The 19,705-nt window shown below is 27.8% G+C and overlaps 1 protein-coding gene across 4 annotated transcripts; it reads left to right on the top strand.

The window, feature by feature from the left end:
- Nucleotides 1-494: 494 nt before the first annotated feature.
- On the top strand, nt 495-18,388 carry LOC132944454 (uncharacterized). 4 transcript variants are annotated; one of them, XM_061013803.1, is made up of 28 exons: nt 495-767; nt 1,227-1,371; nt 1,679-1,786; nt 1,853-2,002; nt 2,410-2,496; nt 6,811-6,915; nt 7,022-7,177; nt 8,947-9,021; nt 9,092-9,196; nt 10,431-10,592; nt 10,658-10,750; nt 10,818-10,922; nt 11,018-11,182; nt 11,483-11,614; nt 11,706-11,795; nt 11,856-11,979; nt 12,061-12,118; nt 12,199-12,374; nt 12,438-12,627; nt 12,753-12,944; nt 13,015-13,125; nt 15,301-15,428; nt 15,497-15,677; nt 15,746-16,097; nt 16,165-16,275; nt 17,359-17,475; nt 17,552-17,632; nt 17,995-18,388. In XM_061013803.1, exons 2-28 carry the CDS (start codon nt 1,273-1,275, stop codon nt 18,166-18,168), a joined length of 3,627 nt encoding a protein of 1,208 aa, XP_060869786.1. In that variant the 5' UTR covers nt 495-767; nt 1,227-1,272; the 3' UTR covers nt 18,169-18,388. The 4 variants fall into 4 exon arrangements, with proteins under 4 accessions (XP_060869786.1, XP_060869787.1, XP_060869788.1 ...); XM_061013804.1 differs by lacking the exon at nt 495-767 and adding an exon at nt 968-1,075; XM_061013802.1 differs by lacking the exon at nt 495-767 and having other exon boundaries at nt 1,048-1,371.
- Nucleotides 18,389-19,705: the final 1,317 nt, after the last annotated feature.

The raw sequence follows: 19,705 nt of genomic DNA, 5'->3' as shown, positions 1-19,705 counted from the left end.
ACTACAATGATAAATTTTATATTTTCCCGCGCTAATCGTAATAAACACAATGTTCTTTTATCATGCGATTTATGATCACGGACCAATCATAGGACACGAGATGAATATTTTGGTTACGAAATGTACCGCAACAGGCGGAGTTCGGGGGGGATATTTTTCTTTTAGCATTACTAGCGCCGTCTTAGTGGATACTTATAACTATAGGAATTTGTATCATGTGTTCTAGTTTCATAAGTATCCACTAAGACGGCGCTAGCAATGCTAAAAGGAAAATATCCCCCTCCCCCCCGAACTCCACCTGTTGAAGTACATTTCGTGTTCAACTCCCCACACCCACCAAGACCAGTCCAGTCCCGTCAAGATATTATTATCTTGTCCGTGTTTATATCTTTATTATCTATGGTGATAACCCAATAACCGAAACGCCGGAGTACGACCATAGATAATATAAGATCTTATATTAGTATCAATGAGTACGATGTGCCGGGGTGCAACGTAGTAGTGCCACAGAATATATGAAATTATATTATTTCATATTATATTCTGTTGTAGTGCCTACAATTATTAGTCAGTGTCATGTATATTGCATAATATACCAGTTATAATATAGGGGAAACAGACTAACAAAACGCAGTCTGGTGGAAAAAATTTGTACCTTCCAATTCGGGATGTATAGATGTAGTTTTATATTGGTTATTTTACTTTTTATAATAAATGAATTCTGGTATCGAAACTTTATACGCTTTTATAGCTAACTGTATACGTTGGTAAGTACAATTTCTACTGATATTATCAAATACATTCAAATGCACTTCACTTAGACCAAAATATAATATGCGAAATGTCGGGAAAATACGTACAGTCTCCCGACTCGAGTCCCCCGGCTCCGCGTAGGGGGGAACCCGCCTAACCGTCAGTGCGATAGGCGTCGACAGCGCTCCCAGTGTTAATATGTCTTCCCAATAATACCATAGAACAATTAATATACTACGAAACAGTATAATATACGTTTAACGTTATATAAGTGTAGTATACTTACTATACTTGTCCAGTTGTCCATGCTCAGCAATCAGTTGTACGTATTCTGCGCGTCGCGGATGTCCGTCGCCGTGAATGCTCAGATTTGGCGAAAATTAAATGCTCACGTTTTTTTACGGCCGACGTTATTTAATATAACATGTTTATCTTAAATCTTTATTAAATATTTGTTCAAATGATCTTGACAGATTAACGGCGATTGGTCATTGAACGTTCAACAAGTATACCCCGGTGATGGACGGAGATACTGTCGACGTCAAACTTGAAGTCGACGACGACCAGGGATCGGTTACGAATTTTGTGTCTACAAATATCATCAGTCATGATTCTGTCGTGAGAAATTTTCATTTTAAAATTTACTTGAACGATCATTTTTGGTTGTCGGGTTTAATGGTTTTTTCATAATATTTTACTTTTATAAAAAACTGCATCATTTCTATTAAAGAACTTAGTACATGACCATCTTAGTATCAATTAATTCTATAATGATAGTTGTCTATTCGGTAAAATTAATATTATTATAAATAAATAAATATTATTGATAGTAATAAATTGGCACTAGATTAAAAAGGCAATTTCAAAAAAATTAATTTTATTAAATACCTTTTACAACAATACACCTACCAAGAATTTGTTTTAGGTGACTTGTGGTAATTGCGAAAAACAAATGTTATATCAGGAGTATGATTCTAAACACCGTCAGATTCATTATGGCCTCTGTTGGATTGTAGGCGTAGAAGATGAAATTGTACCGTTTAAATTTAGATATTTTAAACATTATATAGAATTATTTTAATCATTTTATATTTTATAGGATTTCACTGATACATCTACAATTCAAGCAATATTAAAGAAAACTATTAACAAATCTAAAGCTAAGTTAAAATTTATATGTGAATGGTGCAATGCTGTTAAAAAGTCTATTTCTGGGTTTGCCAATCATCTGAAAAAATGTAAACAAAATGTAAGTAGCTAATGTACTTTTATAATAGCTACATTCACTATATATACTCCTTTTCAAAAGAGAATATACTGCTTTTCGCACTTGTCAAATGATTTGATTGGTGCTCCAAGAACCATGTAATCACACGAACAATGGGAAATTGGTGAGGAATGCGCGCCGCTGAACATAAATTGGTCGCCGACTGGTATATTATCTTTTGAAAAAGAGTAGAGTTAATTTGGTGTTTTTCTGTTTTTTATTTTTCTTATCTTTTGAATGTGATTCCTTTAACAATTAGACATATTTTTTTAGTCATGGTAAGTTTCAACTTTAACTTCGTAGTTCTATGGCATAAAAAAAATGTATGCACTTAAAAATCTTTTTACAATGTATTTTATCAAAATTTAAAAATTATTTTTCTTTTATAGTCAGTGTTGAGTGTAAATATTGAAGTTCTGAACGAGTCTGATGTTAATCTTAGTACATCAACTATTACTCATGATAATAACACTATGGTAAGTTATTAAATTAATATATATATTTTTTTATATAAATGATATAACCATGATATCGCCTAAGGAAATCTTGAAAATGTTACTGTGCACTGCACTATTTTGTTTAAGTACATATGGCTCCCCATGGCTTGAGTAATCAAGTCAAACTATCATTGAAAAACAAATATTCCATTATTATTATATTGTTTTTAAAATCTCTTGCATGATATCCACTTCATGTAGGATATGATATGTAGACATTTCACCATCTTAAAGCACTTACATTTTTAGCAACATAATTCACAACTTTGTATAGATATTCCTAAGTAAAGATTTAAGTTAATAATAAAAGATTTGTGTTTGAATAAATTGATTAAATAGTAGAATATCAATCATCACCAGTTTCTAAAATTCATGATTTTTTCTTCTAAAATTGGCTTAGAAACACAACTATTATTAATTTTAATAACCTGATAGTGGTTTTTGGTTTATAAATAATTTAAAAAAGGTGGATAAGTGGATGTCGCTCTGCTGTACGGTAGGTTACAAGTGGGTCACTGTAATGGATGGTGTTAAATTTGAATTCAATGATATAATATCATTGTATAAGAAAAACGATTCTGAGCGAAAACGGTCAGTCAGCCTATGATTTTACCAAGTATATTTGATGATATTATTGTGAATAAAGTAATTTATATATAACCTATTTACTCGGAGCCTTGTTTTAAATTTTCAATCTTTAGCCATAAAAGTTAAACATTTTATACATTTTTAACCACAAAATAATTAATAAATTATAAATTTGATAAATGTTGTCAAAATTTGAACTTTAAATGCTTATAAAAAAAAATTGTGCCTATGTATTTTTAATATTTTTCAACTGCTATTAGAACGATATATCAGGAGCCTTATATTAAATTTTCACGCTTTTTTATCCAACAAATAAAAATTTATTGATATTTATAGAAAAAAAAACTAAAAAAATTGATAACTGACAATGTCCGTAAACAGCTCAAAAAGAGTCAAAATATTTTCAACATTTTATGGTGTATAGAAAATGCTAATATAAACATTCAGTGAAATTTTCAAGTATCTACAGTCATTCGTTTTTTAATTACAATAAAATAAGAAAATTGTTACATGAGAAATCGAGTAAATATCAAATGTTGTAAAAATATAAATTTCAGACGCTCATAAAAATTTAATTTAAGTTTCTTCTAGACATTTTTTTTTTTATAAAGGTAGACAAACTTATGAGTAATCTTATATTACATTTTCAAATCTTAGATTTAAAAAGAAAAATTTTTATGAATTCTCATCAAAATAATTTGCTATTTTTCGTGTTTTTCCCGTATTTTGTCAAAATTTGAACTTTAAATGCTTATAATTAAAAACTGTGACTAAGGATTTTTAATTTTTTTCATCTTCCTTTGAAACAATAACCTAGGAGCCTTCTATTAAATTTTCAAGCTTTTTTACTCAACAGATAAAATTTTATTGATATTTATAGAAAAAAAAACTAAAAAAATTGAAAACTGACAATGGCCAAATAAACAGCTCAAAAAGAGTCAAAATATTTTGTAAATTTTATGGTGTATAGAAAATGCTAATATAAACATTCAGTCAAAATTTCATGTCCTTACGGTCATTTGTTTTAGAGTTACACCAAAAACCAAAATCGATTTTCTCGAAAACAGATTTTGCGTAAAAATTCCCGTTTTTCCTTAATTTTTCTTTTGTTTTTCACGTCGCTTGTGAAAACTACTGGGAAATTTTTACTTTTGACTCCCCAAAGTACCAACTAGATTCACTTTCCTATCAGAAAAGTTACTATTGAAGAAAATCCAAGCACTTTTACTGTCCTAAAAGGTGATGACAGACACAAAAATAAAAAAAAAAAACACATCATTGTAGAATCAATACATTCATCGCTTCGCTCAGAATCTAAAATAATTGAATTAAAATACACATTTGTACCTATATTCTTAAAATATTATTTTTAATTGTTGTCTGTGATTACATACTTGTATTACAATTTTCCTCAGTATAATATTAGGTGTTACCAAAATATTTTCAGTAATAAAATAAGTATGTTTAACTATAATATAATATAATAGTTATAATAACATAATAATATGTATTATTATATTAACATTAATTTTAAGATGACCACCGATCTAATACATAATAGAAATAATTATTGACATCAATTATATGTGTATGTATTTTAGATTCTGAGCGGAGCGATGAGTATATTGATTTTACAAAGATGTGTGTGTGTTTTTTTTTTGTTTGTCACCACCGTTTGGGACTGTAAAACTGCTTCGATTTTCTTCAACAGCATCTTTTGATGGGAATGTGAATCTAGTTTGTGCATTTGGAAGGTTTTCAAAAGCGCGGGGAAAAACAACATAAAAATTAAGGGAAAATTAAAATTTTTACACAAAATTGGTTTTGGTTTTTGGTGTAACTTTAAAACAAATTATCGTTGGTATATGAAATGGTCACTGGTTGTTTGTATTAGCATATTCTATACACGATAAAATGTTCAAAATATTTTGATTTGCTTTGAACTCTTTATAGACATTTTTAGTTTCATTTTTTTTTAGTTTTTAGTTCTATGAATGTCAATAAAATGTTATTTGTTGGGTAAATAAGCTTGAAAATTTAATAGAAGGCTCCTATTATATTGTTTGAAAGACTGATGAAAAATATTAAAGATCCAGTCACAATTAAGTATTTAAAGTTCAGATATTGACAAAATACCTAAAATTTACAAAAAAGTGCAATTATTTTGAATTAGAAATTCATTAAAAAAAATTCTATTTAAATCTAAGATTTGAAATTTAATACAAAATTTCTCATAATTTAGTCTACCTTCATCAAAAAAATTAATTTTTATGAGCGTTTGAAGTTCATATTTTTACAAGATATCCAATTCACTCGGTTTCTCCCGTACCGATTTTGTTATTTTGTTGTTATTCAAAAACAAATAACTGTAATTACATGAAAATTTCACTGATAATGTTTATATTTTCATTTTCTATACACCATAAAATGTTGACTATTTTTGAGCTGTTTATGGGCTTTGTCAGTTGTCAAATTTTTTAGTTTTTATTATAATTGTCAATAAAATGTTATTTGTTGGGTAAAAATGTGTAAACATATTATACATGGCTCCTGATATATTTTTACAATAGCAATTGAAAAATATTAAAAATACATAGGCACAGTTTTTTTTTTAAAGTGTAAAGTTCGAATTTTGAAAAAAATTATCAAATTTAAAATGTATTAATTATTTTGTAGTTAAACATTTATAAAAATAGGTTATATATAAATTACTTTATTCACAATAATATCATCAAATATACTTGCTAATATCACAGGCTGACTGACCATTTTTGCTCAGAATCGTTTTTTCTTATACAATGATATATATGATTGAATTCAAATTTAACACTATCCATTACAGTGATCCACTTGTAACCTACTGTACAGCAGAGCAACACTCACTTTAAATCTAAGATTTAAAAACATAATACAAGATTCCTGATAAGTTTGTCTACTTATAAGAAAGTCGAATTAAATTGTTATGAGCGTTTGAAGTTCAAATTTTTACATTGGATATTCACTTGATTTCTGAAATAGCAATTTTTTTATTTTTATGTAGGTAATTCAAAAATTTATAACTGTAGACACTTGAAATTTATATCATATATTTATTTTATCAATTCCTATACATAATAAAATTTAAAAAATATTTTGACTTGTTTTGAGCTGTTTATGGACAATTTTGAATTTCAATTTTTTTAGTTTTTTTTTCTATAAATATCAATAAAATTTTATTTGTTGGGCCAAAAATTGTCAAAATTCAATATAATGCTTCTGAAATATTGCTTAAATAGCAGTTGAAAAAAATTAAAAATACATAGGCACAATTTTTTTGTTATTAGCATAGAAAACTTACAAAAAGGTTCTGTAACCAAAAAATCTCAAATATATAAATCACGGAGTTTTTTTTATATTTATTTTATGTTTAAATTTGGAGGAAATTACATATTAAATAATCAAGAATAACGACTTGTTATTTTGCTGTAATTTTATAATATTAATTCAACTTACCTGCTACCGTATTACTAATAAGTAATAACAATATAAATGGAGTATAAAATATGCACACTGACAAACTGTCTCCGCTCAGAATCGTTTTTATATACAATGATATTATATTATTGAATTAAAATTTAATACCATCCATTATATAGTGACTCTCTTGTACCCTACTGTACAGCAGAGCGATATCCACTTACCCACCTTTTTGTTATTGATGTACAGGTGTCATGTGGTCGTTGCGGAGAAAGTATGATATATAAGGAATACAAAAATAAACATATCCATACTCACTATAATTTATGTTGGTTAGAAGGAGAAGAAAAATTAGTATGTTAAAATATTACTTTTAATATTAAAAAATATATATATATAATTACTGATTTGTAATGTGAGTAGGTATATATTAAATATTTAAAGACTATTTATTTTTTAGGATTATTTAAATGAGAACAGAATGGTTGTTTTACTCCGTGAAATTTTACCAAACAATACTGTTAAAAAAAAATTTATATGTGAATGGTGTAAAGATTTGAAAAAAACTGTGTTTGGCTTTGCCTCTCATGTGAAAAAATGTGCCATAGAACAAAAGGTAATCATTTTTCAACTCGTTAAACCACTTTTATTCATGAAAATAAATTAACATGGATATGTTTTTGGGCTGGGGGTCAATTAAAAATTTGAGAAAATTATTGAAATTTGAAAAACGTAACCTAACCCTTGGGCTGCCATTTTGTGACCGCTGTACTACACATTACATAAGTTACTAGTTGTATACTAATATTATTGCTATAATAGTATAATAGTGTTTATTAGTGAACATCTGCGTCACAGGCTAAGATATAGCTTCATCTGGGGTCTGCGTCAACGTCAACAAGAACTAATTTAATCATTTTTTAATAAATACTCTATCAAGTACTAGTTGTATTAAACAACCAGAGAAGAGAAATTTCACAAATTTCTAAAGACAAAATAAGTAAAAGGAATACACAAATTTAAGACAAAAAAAAATGAATTATTTTGAGCAAGTTAAAAAATATTGTCAGAGTCAGAAATGTCAACTGTACACTCAGAAGTATTACAAAAATAAGTCTAAAAATTTGAGAGTACCAAAAATAGTAAAAATGGTAAAATGTGTTTTGACAGAAACACAAACTTGAGATGGGAACGAAAAGTTGATATGTAGTCTGAAGATGGATCTATAAGTAAACAATTTATATCTAAACAAACAGTCACTGATATTGAAATTTTCATACAGTTATACACATAGATCTATAAACTAATGGACAGCGTATTCCACTCTGCCTTGCCATCAATGCACGGGAATCATATAAGAGAAAGAAAGAAGAGAGAAAAGAAAAAGAACATAAAGAGGGTATTGTAGATGTATGAAACTAACACGGTATTTCTCCCACGTTCTCTTTTACTTTATATCGTACCCCTGATTTCTCTCTCCAAGCGCTGTCCATTAGTTTATAGGTCTATGGTTATATCCCTCCTATCACCATAGGCGTATCTAGGATTTAATAGATGCAGGGGCTAGAGTTTTCTGTAAACTTGTGGGATGCAAAGCCGCTCATACCCTCTATGTATCATTTCCATCATTAGAGTTATGTAGTCTTAGGGGCCAGGAAGCTCCTCCCCCCCAATGTCATTAAAAATAATATAAGTATACTATATAGTATATACTTTATAACTGTATACACCAATAATATTTAGATGCAGCAAATGTTTATAAATATCATTATCATTTTAATCTGTCGGGTGGCACTACTGAGTGCCCTCCCCCATCTGTTATTCTCGATATGTAAATACTATATCTAAATTACTTATTGTACTAAATTGTTGTATAGATTGTAAAAAAAAAAATATCATTATCGATATCTTATTAGAACTTTACTATAGCCTGATCATTGAATATGTTTTGGGTCAACCTGATGTATGTTTAGATTATCCTTCATCTTTACATATCCTTTATCTGCAAATTCTGTTTATGCAAATCTAACTCCTATGTTTTGTATACGGCTTAAAAGAAATTACTGGACAAATTATTAACGTTCCTATTGATGTGAATACAGCAATATACAATCTGCATCGCCAACTCAATGACAACCTTGCATTCTACGTGCTCATCAAGCCTCACTATTTTTGTCATAGATTTAAAAGTCATGCTACTTATTGGATCGTTTAAATAAAATCAACCCAACTTGAAATTGAAACAAATTATGATTTGGTTATAACATCTTTAGGCGCAAAAACATATCCATAATTCTATGTTTTCTATGTTACGTAGATATTGTTCTTAGTTTTGTATAAAAACTATCCTATATTGGTTTGTTTTCTTAAAGCTTTATTTTTTAGCTTGTACTTCCAAATCCTAATGAGACTGATTTGCCCCAGCCTACAGAGGAAGAAATCAGTAAAAATAATTCAATGGTATGTATATTGTTTGTTTTTGTACAAAATTACAATTTTCAATTTAATTTTTTTTTTCTTATTAATTAAGGTAACTTGTGGTCGTTGTAATAAAAGTATGAAGTTCAAGGAGTATGAAGATTCACATAGTGCAACACATTACAATTTGTGTTGGAAAATTGGTGATGAAAAACTAGTGAGTAATTTTTCTTACAATTGTATATATATTTTATACTATGTAATTCAAGTAATGACTAATAAATAATATTAAACTTGACAATGTACATGTGTATAATGTATGTTTATTACTGATTACTAATTATTAGTTCATAAATAATATACTAGATTTTCTTTTTGAAACAATACTATTAATAGATTTAAATTCCAAGATTAGGAAGAATATTTTAGCAGTCTTAACAACATTGATAACTTATTTAAATATAATTAAAAAAAATTAATTGTCCACTGATTATTTTTATTTATTCCGTTTGACAGAAATTTAGCATATTTAAATGGGTTTTTATATTTAATTTGCTACTGTTAAAGGCTTTTCTTAATTAATGTTGTTGTTTCTAATTATAAATAAGTGTATTTTCAATTTTATCATATATATTGCCAGAAATTATAAAAAAAATTAAACCAAATGTAATTGTTGGATTCCTGAATTCATGCTAATAATTTTATTTTGTAGTCTTTTCCATTATCTGTCACCCTTTTTAGTTTTTTGGTTTACACATAAACCGCCTATCCTACATGTAGCGATATCAGAGTTACATAGATAGGTAAAACGCTGTGTTTTATGAGGATGTCAGCGCACTATTTGTTTTCTCTCTTTGACCCACGCGCAACATAGACAAAACGAATTTGCGCAGAATCGTTTTTTTTTTATGTTTGTAAGTAATCTTAGAGTAAAATCACCCATTACAATAAAGATAGAGAATAATATTTTAGAGGGAATGACATATCAATTTTATATTTAATTGTTATTTGACTTTGTATTCAACTTTCAAAAGAAACAAAAAATGATGTAAATTTAAATGATATTTAAATTGTTTTGAAACAATATTTAGAGAAATCGATGTCATTCCCTCAAAAATATTATTCTCTATCTTTTTTGTAATGGGTGATTTTACTTAAAGATTAAGATTATTTAAAAACATAGAAAAAACATAGCAAATGCGCTTTGTCTTTGTTGCGCGTGGGCCAGAGAGAGAACGCACCCACCACATTTAAGGCTGATTGTTCTTAGTCTTTTGGGGCATTGACCCATTCTCACAAAAAGTAGCGCTTGATGTTGTAAGTATAGTTATACACCAGTAGGTATAACGAGCATTCCCCTCACACCAAAGGTAGATGGAACTGTGGCAGATAATGGAACCTTGTTTTGTATTAACCTAAATACATAATTTGAATTAAACTTTTTTTTTTAGGATTTTGATGATGAGAATGCGATACAATATTTATTACGACAACATTTACCAAAATATGCTGCACGCCAAAAACTAGTTAAATTTGTTTGTGAATGGTGTCAGAATGAAAAAAAAAGTATAGTTGGTTTTGCTAGCCATGTAAAACGATGTGAATTTAGACCAGTAAGACTGTTAAATTATACAACTATGTGTTTAATAAATATTACAAAATTTGTATTGTATATTAGGATAAAGTGGGACTGCACAATAAAATAGAAAATGGATTAGATATAACTAAAAAATCTGGTATAAAAATTATAGAAAGAAGTGACGATTCAATGGTAAGCTGATTATACTTGATTATAATTTATAAATATACATTTTCTAAAATCAAAATGTAATGTTAAGGTGACTTGTGGCCGCTGTAAAAAAGAAATGACTTTTAATGAATATCGTACTAAGCACTATTCCAAACATTTTAATTTATGTTGGATTGATGGAGAAGAAATACTTGTAAGTATAGTTTGATTAAATAGACAATAATATTATTATTAAACCAAGATTATTTTAATCAGTCATATTTTATTTATTTATTTGTTTTTTATTAGGATTTAGGAAACTATGATACCATATTAAATAAATTAAAACAATTCATACCTTTTAGCATTGTACGTAAACGTGGAGTAAAGTTGTGTTGTGAAGATTGTAAAACTGTTAAGAAAAGTCTTTCAGGATTTGCGAGCCATGTAATATTTTGCAATAAAACTCCTGATGTAAGTCATACTATTAAATAATTATAATAATTCTATCACATAATAACTATCTAAATATTAGTCCATTTTAAAATAATTAGTATTTAGACTGAAAAGAGCGAGGAATGTAATTTTTTTTTAATAATAATCTAATAATAATTAAAACTGTCTTCAACTTGGTTGTCTTATGAGAAAATTTTTTTAAAATTCCAATTGTATTTAATACTTCAAATTGACAATGCTTAATAATATACAAGGTTTTGCATGTGATGAACACCCAACACTTGCTCCCTCCAAATAAATCAATATATTATTTTTTAGGACATTACACATTTGTTAACAAGGTGTGAAGACTGTGGAAATAAAGTTAAACCATCATCATTAATAACTCACAAACTGAAAACGTGTAAAGGTGTGATTAACATAGATAATAGTAATAAAACCAATGACAATGTGAGTTGAAATTTTTCTAAATAGTAGTAACATTGATTATGTATTATGTATAATATTATATAAATACCTCTAATTTTATCTTATTTTTTAGTCTAAAAGAGTTAACAAAATGCGCCGGAAAAGAAGGCCTCCAAACGTGTTAAGTTTTCATCCAGATACTAAATATATTACTGAATATCATGTAGGACTTCAATTTTTTACTTAATATAAGCAAATATATTTTTTAATTATTTTTTTACAGGATTTTATGTGTCGTTTATGTAATTTTATTACAATAAATGTCAATGACATTGTTGATCATATTATGAACGTTCATGATATTGTTTTTAATAAAAGAAAAGATAGTTTAAACAATTATACTCTAAGTAAGTTGTAATTTATGTGTTGAATTAAACATTTTTTTATAACATTAATTTAATATTATGTCATTTTATTTTTTTAAACAGATAAATATGAAGGGCACAGAAATATATACTTAAAGCCTTTATTAAATTATTATAATTTGTAAGATCAAAATCATAACTTAATTAGTAATTATTCAATTTTTATTCATTAGCAACATTTAAATTATTTTTATTTTTAAGTTTCACAAAAACCTTTTGGAAGGATGTTTGTCACAAAGATTTTAAATCTGATGTTATAGTCTTAACAAATGATGAAGCATTAAATTATCTACCATCTACTCAACAATCTTGCAAGATATTTAGTTCAGATGATGAACAAATTTGTGTTGATCTTTTCAAGTCTGTTTATGTCAATGGTATATTATTTACTGCTGATATGCTTTCAATATTTTTTTAATTATCTTACATTTATTTTATAGGTATGCATTGGCTGTTTACTGGTGGTCCTAATTGGGCTATGTCATGGTGTCCTGTTCCAAAGGAAGTTCAAACACAGTATTTGGCTGTATCATGTCATCCTAAACCAGATCTGGAGCATAAAGAGATGAATATTTATCAATATTCGTCTCTTGTGCAGTTATGGAGATTCGATTCTCTGACAAATATTATGTAAGCTTTGTATAGTGGAATATTATTTTTAAACTTATTCAAGCTTATTCTAATTATATAGTCTAATTAATCATATGAAATTGTTTAATACTATTGGTTTATACATATTTTAATATCTCTTTCAGTGATGAATCCGCCTTTTGTACACCACATATGTCTTATGGTCTGGCTCATGATTATGGTGCTGTCTGGGATATGGCATGGTGCCCTTCTGGAGCTTATGAACCTCCCCAAAAAATAGGATTGTTGGCGTTAAGTACATCTTGTGGAGATTGTCCTGTATTTGCTATGCCTTTTATGGATGATATCTCAGAAATGTATTGTTTAAAACGTATAGTAAATTTATTAATAAGATAAAAACTAATGATATTCAATGAACTTATTTAGGTTTTACATTTACAAAGCCAAGCATATAATAGCAAGAAATTTTGAATGTGAATGGATTGAAGGTGGTGTACAATGTACAAAAGTTTGTTGGCAGTCAGTTTCACCATTCAAGTAAGAACAACAATTTTCTTATGAACTCTTCATACTAAAATATATCACATGAATATAATTAAACATTTGGTAACACATTAAACAATAAATATCAATTTACATCACGTACTAAGATATTATATACTGTGTATTTTGATATTGATAATACTGAAAAATAATGTAACTATGTAAGACCAGATTGTTTTTTAAAACGTAGGTTTCTTTTTTTTTTTTAGTTTTCCTGACATTTATTAACTAAACTTAGGTATATAGAATTACAATTTTTGACATTTTTGTATATCAAATAACATTACATTAATTAAGTAAAAACTATAGATTTTAAATGTACAGTAAAATAATAATTTTTACATTACAATAACAGTTTAACAATTATACAAAATAAATATATATACATTAATAGTAAAGTTAATTAGTAATTTAAGACGTCGCCTTCTGATTGTTGATTTCCAATTGTTTTAACTTCAAAAATTGTTGTAATAATAATTATAGCATTATATTTCATTGTATTATATTGTATTTAAGAGGACGTGATACCTGCATGTGTTGTCTCCGTCTTACAAGTGCGTAACATGGTAAATTGTACGGTCAGCCTAACACATGTAACTCGGTTAGTTTAAAAATTAAACTGAATTGACCTCTTATGAAATATAAAGGTAAGATTATTATCTAGGCAACCTCATAGGCTTTTTATTATAGTTTAATTCTAACGCGAGTTATGAGTATTTTAAAATTGTAAATTGATTGAACATCTTAAAATACACATAACTCACTTTTAAATTAAAATATACTAGCTGATCCCGTGCACTTCGTTGCCCGTTAAATGTATCAACTCTATATGACTCAAACTTTTTACAATTCGTTATTTAATATTCGGTGTATGGTGTTCAACATTCATCTTAACTTTTCCATTGCCCGGAACAAAAATTCTGATTTGCAGCAGTACATTATCAGGTAAGCAATCTACCTGCGGTAGATCGCAGAACCTGTGCTGTTTGTACGTAAGTGTATGATTTAACTCTAAATTATCAAAGTTATACCAAGTTTGTCGTTTTTACTTAATTCAATCTACAGTTGATTAATATAATCAATTTATACAAAATCCTATTCTAACCTAACCGTACTAAAATCCGATGAATAAAAAAAAACCAAATTTAATCCTTGGTAAATTAACCTATCTTCTTCCCAGAGGTCTAATCTACCCACAAACATTTATTTATATATATATCTAACTATATAAATACACAGACTAAACTCTGGAACTAGTGGAACTACTTATCAGATCTTCTTGTATATATTATATATAATATGTATATTGACAAAAGATAATAATACAAACATGCCCGATTAACTAATAATAACCAATATGGCAATATATTATACACCCGTGGATTTTCCTAAAATTTTCTTTCATATAAACCTTCTACGTAAATTACTCTTTCGTTAAAAAAAAATCAAGAAGATCTGATAAGTAGTTCCAGAGTTTAGTCTGTACAGAGATTTTCATTTCACATTTTAATATTATAAGTTATATTTAAAAAGTAAAGCAAATTTTTTTTTATTATTATTGTTATTATTATAATAGCTTAACAACCCATGGCAACCATTTATAAACAAAATTTCCATCTGAAATCTCAAATTTCCCGTTTTATCACCTCCTGGGGTTGATCCTCTCCCTTTTACAATAAGCCTATCTTTTAAGTTCGGCCAAATTACACACATTGTAAAAATGTCATCAAGATCGGTCCGGTAGTTTTGGAGTTAATTCTGGACAAAGACGTGACACGGAATTTTTACATATAAGATTAAAAAACCCATGAGGTTGCCTAGATAATAATCTTACCTTTAGATTTTATAAGAGGTTAATTCACTCTAATTTTTAAATTAACGGAAGTACACGTGTTCTGCTGAGCATAAAATTTGCTATGTTACGCACTTATACGACGGAAACAACACATGTGGGTATGACGTCCTCTTAAGAATGTTTAGTTGTTCATTTTAGAATCAAGACTTTAGAACTGGGAAAAAATATTGTATATTTTTAGAAATATGGTAGGAGACAGGACTGGTGTATAGTACATACTTACTTAATTTACTGTAATTGATGAAAATCTTGTCGCAATAAATCTTTTAAATTTGCTAAAACAATGCTATTAACATTTTCACATAATTTTTCAGAACTCTTATTTGTGGATATTCAAATGGTGTTGTGAGTGTGTTCCATATAAATTTGAAATCAATATTCTTAATTAATGATATACTTTATCCAAGCCATACCTTCATAGCAAGTAGAAGTTGTATAACTGGTTAGCTTATTATTTACTTCTTGCAAATAATTTACTTTGTTATGAGAATAGTGTGAATTGTTTTTAAGGTCTTTCTATGAATTATTTTAATGCTACAATATTGGCTACTTCGGCAACCGATGGTAATGTAACTCTATGGGATTTAAAGTCTACTGAAAATCCTATCTTTCAAAAGAAATCTCACTGTCCATCTGATTGTACTTGGCTACAGCAGTGTTACACATTGGTGTATTGTAGTAAAGTTGTGAAGTAAGTTAGTTGGTTGTATGGTAATATTAAAAATATTTATTGACTGATTTATACATATTATTTAACAGTCCCGTATTCTCAAAAGTTCGGACTATTAATTTTTCAAGTTGTGACGATGATCTTGATGGTTATAATCCCGAGTTATATGTTCTAAAAAGTGTAATTAATAGAAACAAAATACTTGGTAACTGTGATGAAGTAAAGAACGATGAAAAAATTAATTGTGATGACACTGATGAAAACAAAACTCTTAATGAATCCAATATAAGCGGTGATGGTGAATCATATAAATCTGATAATTCAAGTGCAAATAGTGATCAAGATAAATCATATAGTGCAGGAAAATCTGGAGATTTACTAAAAAACATTGATGAGGAAGATTTTTATGGTCCTGCTTTTTATCAAAAGAGTACTCATTGGGTTTGTTAGCAGTTTTTTTTAATAATTATAAATGTATTAAATTAGTAAATTTTACAAAATATTTTAGTCTGTTTCTACTTCGGATTGGATGAATGTCATAGCTACTGGAAATGAAAATGGAGTTATTTATGAAAAACTGTTTCTATCAGAAACCAATAATATAGGAAAAGGAAACTCTGTAAGTTTATTATAGTTAAATTATATTTATTATTTTTATTCCGTTTTTATAGAAATGTAATGTATTTCTATTTTAAAAAAATGTTTGTTCACATTCAAATGTAGATACCATTATGGCACTTGTAGGTGCTACTTTGATTTCCTACTAAACCCCTAAAAATTTCACATGTTCCATCACTTTCAACTGTTTTATATATGTCAATAATTGCTTTGATGTCATTTGAAAGCTTTTCCATGAGGTTCTATAATAATTTCTTTTTCAATAAATTCAATTTGATGAATTGTATTGATAACATCAAATGGCATTGTTAGTGGAACAGCTATGCTTCCTGCCAAAAATGTGTACATAAATAATAGTGGTTGGCCTAATATTTGCTTAACATATTCATACATAACCCAATAAATACCAGTAAAAGTAATATCTCTAAGAGCCTGTATTATAATAGTCAAACTAAGGTTAAACCGCGGAATTCGGGCGGTAAAATCAGTGGGTTAAGCGTAACCGAGGTTTAAATTATGATTGTAAAACAGGCCCTATGTAGGGTGGAACCAACCCTTTCCATAGATCTTTATATCCAAGATACTTTACTAAGCTTTGCAATGCTTGATGTACTTCTAAATAACTAAGTTTTTTTGATTTCATTTTGGTAAGTATAAGTTCTAATGGACTGACTGATGTTGCAACACCAAAACGAGAAACACATCCTAATATACCAGTAATCTACAATGGTTGAGTTTGTTCATTGTTCGCATAAAATGGTTTAGTTAAATCATGAAGATAAAATCATATTTTTTCAAATGATACAAAATAAACAACTGTGGCAGGTACTGCAATTATTTATGTTGGACTCAATTCACTCTATAATGACAAAATTCTTTCACTTTTGCTAATTTATTTATAAGCATCAAGAGTTCCCGAAATCGGATGACTTGGACAAAGACAAAATACGTGTAAACAAATTTTTTTAGAAATAAAATAATTTGAACTAATTTAGTTGAAAAATATTTATTAAGTTATCATGTTTTAGTTTGAATCAATACATTGTTTTGATTAGTATTATATGATATTTATCTTTTATTTCAGACAGTACTTCAATTGATGGTAAGACAATTATTATCAAATGATAATACTCAATCAGAGTATTCTGATGGTTACCATTTTAATGAAACCGTTAAAAAATTTGGACTTGAATCTAAATTTGTAAGTATAAATGATGTATTTTGTATTTTAGTTCTTCTAAAAACAAAAATATTTGATTTTTCTGTTCTGTTGCTAGTTTTTTTTAAATGAAAAGAATTCGAATGACCAAGATGACAGCAAACCTTTGTTAAGATACCCTCTTGACAATATAACTAAGGTGAAAATTATATTTTTTTTTTTTTTATCTTAAGCCCAGCCATTTAATCTATGGCCATTAGCTGTATTGGTTTTGTGCGTTTTAATGTTGGTAAAGGGGGGGGGGAACACGTGTGTTGGGTTTGGCAGAGTTTTTTATTGGGCACCCGTAGGTATCTGCCATGCCTGGGTGGGGGATGGCAGCACTTGATCCTCGGACACCGTGACTTGCCCGAAGAAAAATGCCGCTCGTGACCAAGGAATTGAACTCGGGTCGACTGCGTCGCAGCCGACGCATTAGTCCGCTCGGCCACTCCGTCTCCCAATTATATTTTTAATGTATTGTACAAAAGTATAATTTATAATAGTTTTTATTTTTAACAGGTATCTTGGAACCAGAATTTTAATTCTTTTCGTTGGTTGGCGATTGGAACTCAAAGTGGTTTTACTCTTATTTCACCATCTCAAGCAATACCTGATAGTTGTATAGATTCGTTTTATAAAACAATTTATGCCCCTATGGATAACTTTGATGATACGACTGATATTTCTATGTAATTTTATTTTTAACTAAATATTAATTTATGGTTCAACATTAAGAAATACCATTCTTAATAATTGTATTTTATTAAAATATAATTAATTAAAATGTATCTTATCTAATTTGACGTGTAAAATGAAGGCACCGGTGTAATAACCTGATAAGTCTACTTATTTTTTTGTAAAAATATTATACTTGACATTTTTTTTTTTTCATTAAACTATCCTAACGGTTCTATTTGAGTTTTGTTATTCTATCCAATATAATAATCGGTTTAAAAAGTTAGATTTTTTAATAACATGTAAAAATATAACTTTAAAATAATTGTTCTTTATATACCATTTAGGTAGCGTAGAGCTGACTTTATTTTCAACATAATATATACCGATATTGGTTAATTACTAGTATCCAAGTATTTTAAGAATTTGAGAATATTGGTATTCCATTATTCAATAATTACTGTAATGACGTAAAATACAGTATTATTGGTAATACCGTTGATACTACTAATAAAAACATGATGAATACCAGTATTACAATTTTAAATACCACCAGCTAGGATTTACCAGATAAATTGCAAAAACCAGTCATATCCTAAATTAAAATTGGACATAACTTGTTATTGTAACTATTAAAAATGTGATAATTAAAATTGTATAGTTTTTTTTAAACTATTATCATGAATATTGTAGGCATACCAAAGGAAATGGTATTAATTGTTATTTCATATTCTTATTAATGATGCTCCGTTTTTCTTTGTTGATTCATTTACAAAGCTTTTAGTTTTTATGTCTAAGTGAGTCTCATTGGTGGAAGATTTCTTACATCTAGTGTAGCCTGTTAATTTTATACTCTAACCACATAAACCTTTTGTGCCCCTATAGTATAGATTGTTTATTTCAAATAAAAAAAAAAAATATCTTGAAAGAATTTAAAAAAATGAACATTTCTAGTTATTGTACTAGTGCCTTCAAATGTGAATGTAAATAGTGTATGTAGGTAAAGTGTAATATTTTCAATTCAAGAATGAATACTTGGGTACATTCCATTTGTTTTAATTGTTTTTTTTTTAATATAATGGCCTATATTGTTTTAAAGCAAATTATTAAATTAAATTCTATTTCAATAATAAAGGCACAGAAATTGCTCATTAAATATCTCGCACTTATTTCTCCACCACTGTAAAAATAAGAAGATCCTCAAAAAATTGTTACTAAACTACTAGGTCATATTTAAATTATATCTATACCATTGCCTTAAGCACAAATTTATCTTTATTAAAAAGTTATAAAATTAAAATTATATTCACAATATTGTATTTAGTATTTAGGCAATATTTATTTTGAATAATTTATCAGCAATCAATATGTGCACAACATTGTTCTAAATAAAAAAAAACAATTTCGGTTTATAAAATATACGTACCCCCTTAAAGCACTGTTTGTGGTATGGCTGGGACTTTGGGAATTACATTACACAACAAAAAAATTTATATTTTTTGATAATCAAGATATTATAATGTTAATTAATTTTATAATTTTGGCGTGGATATAA

Source organism: Metopolophium dirhodum, chromosome 5 (genome assembly GCF_019925205.1).
Source record: "Metopolophium dirhodum isolate CAU chromosome 5, ASM1992520v1, whole genome shotgun sequence".
Classification (NCBI taxonomy): Eukaryota; Metazoa; Arthropoda; class Insecta; order Hemiptera; family Aphididae; genus Metopolophium; species Metopolophium dirhodum.
The sequence above is the reverse complement of the archived record's forward strand: the minus strand, read 5'-3'. Positions and strand labels throughout refer to the sequence as shown.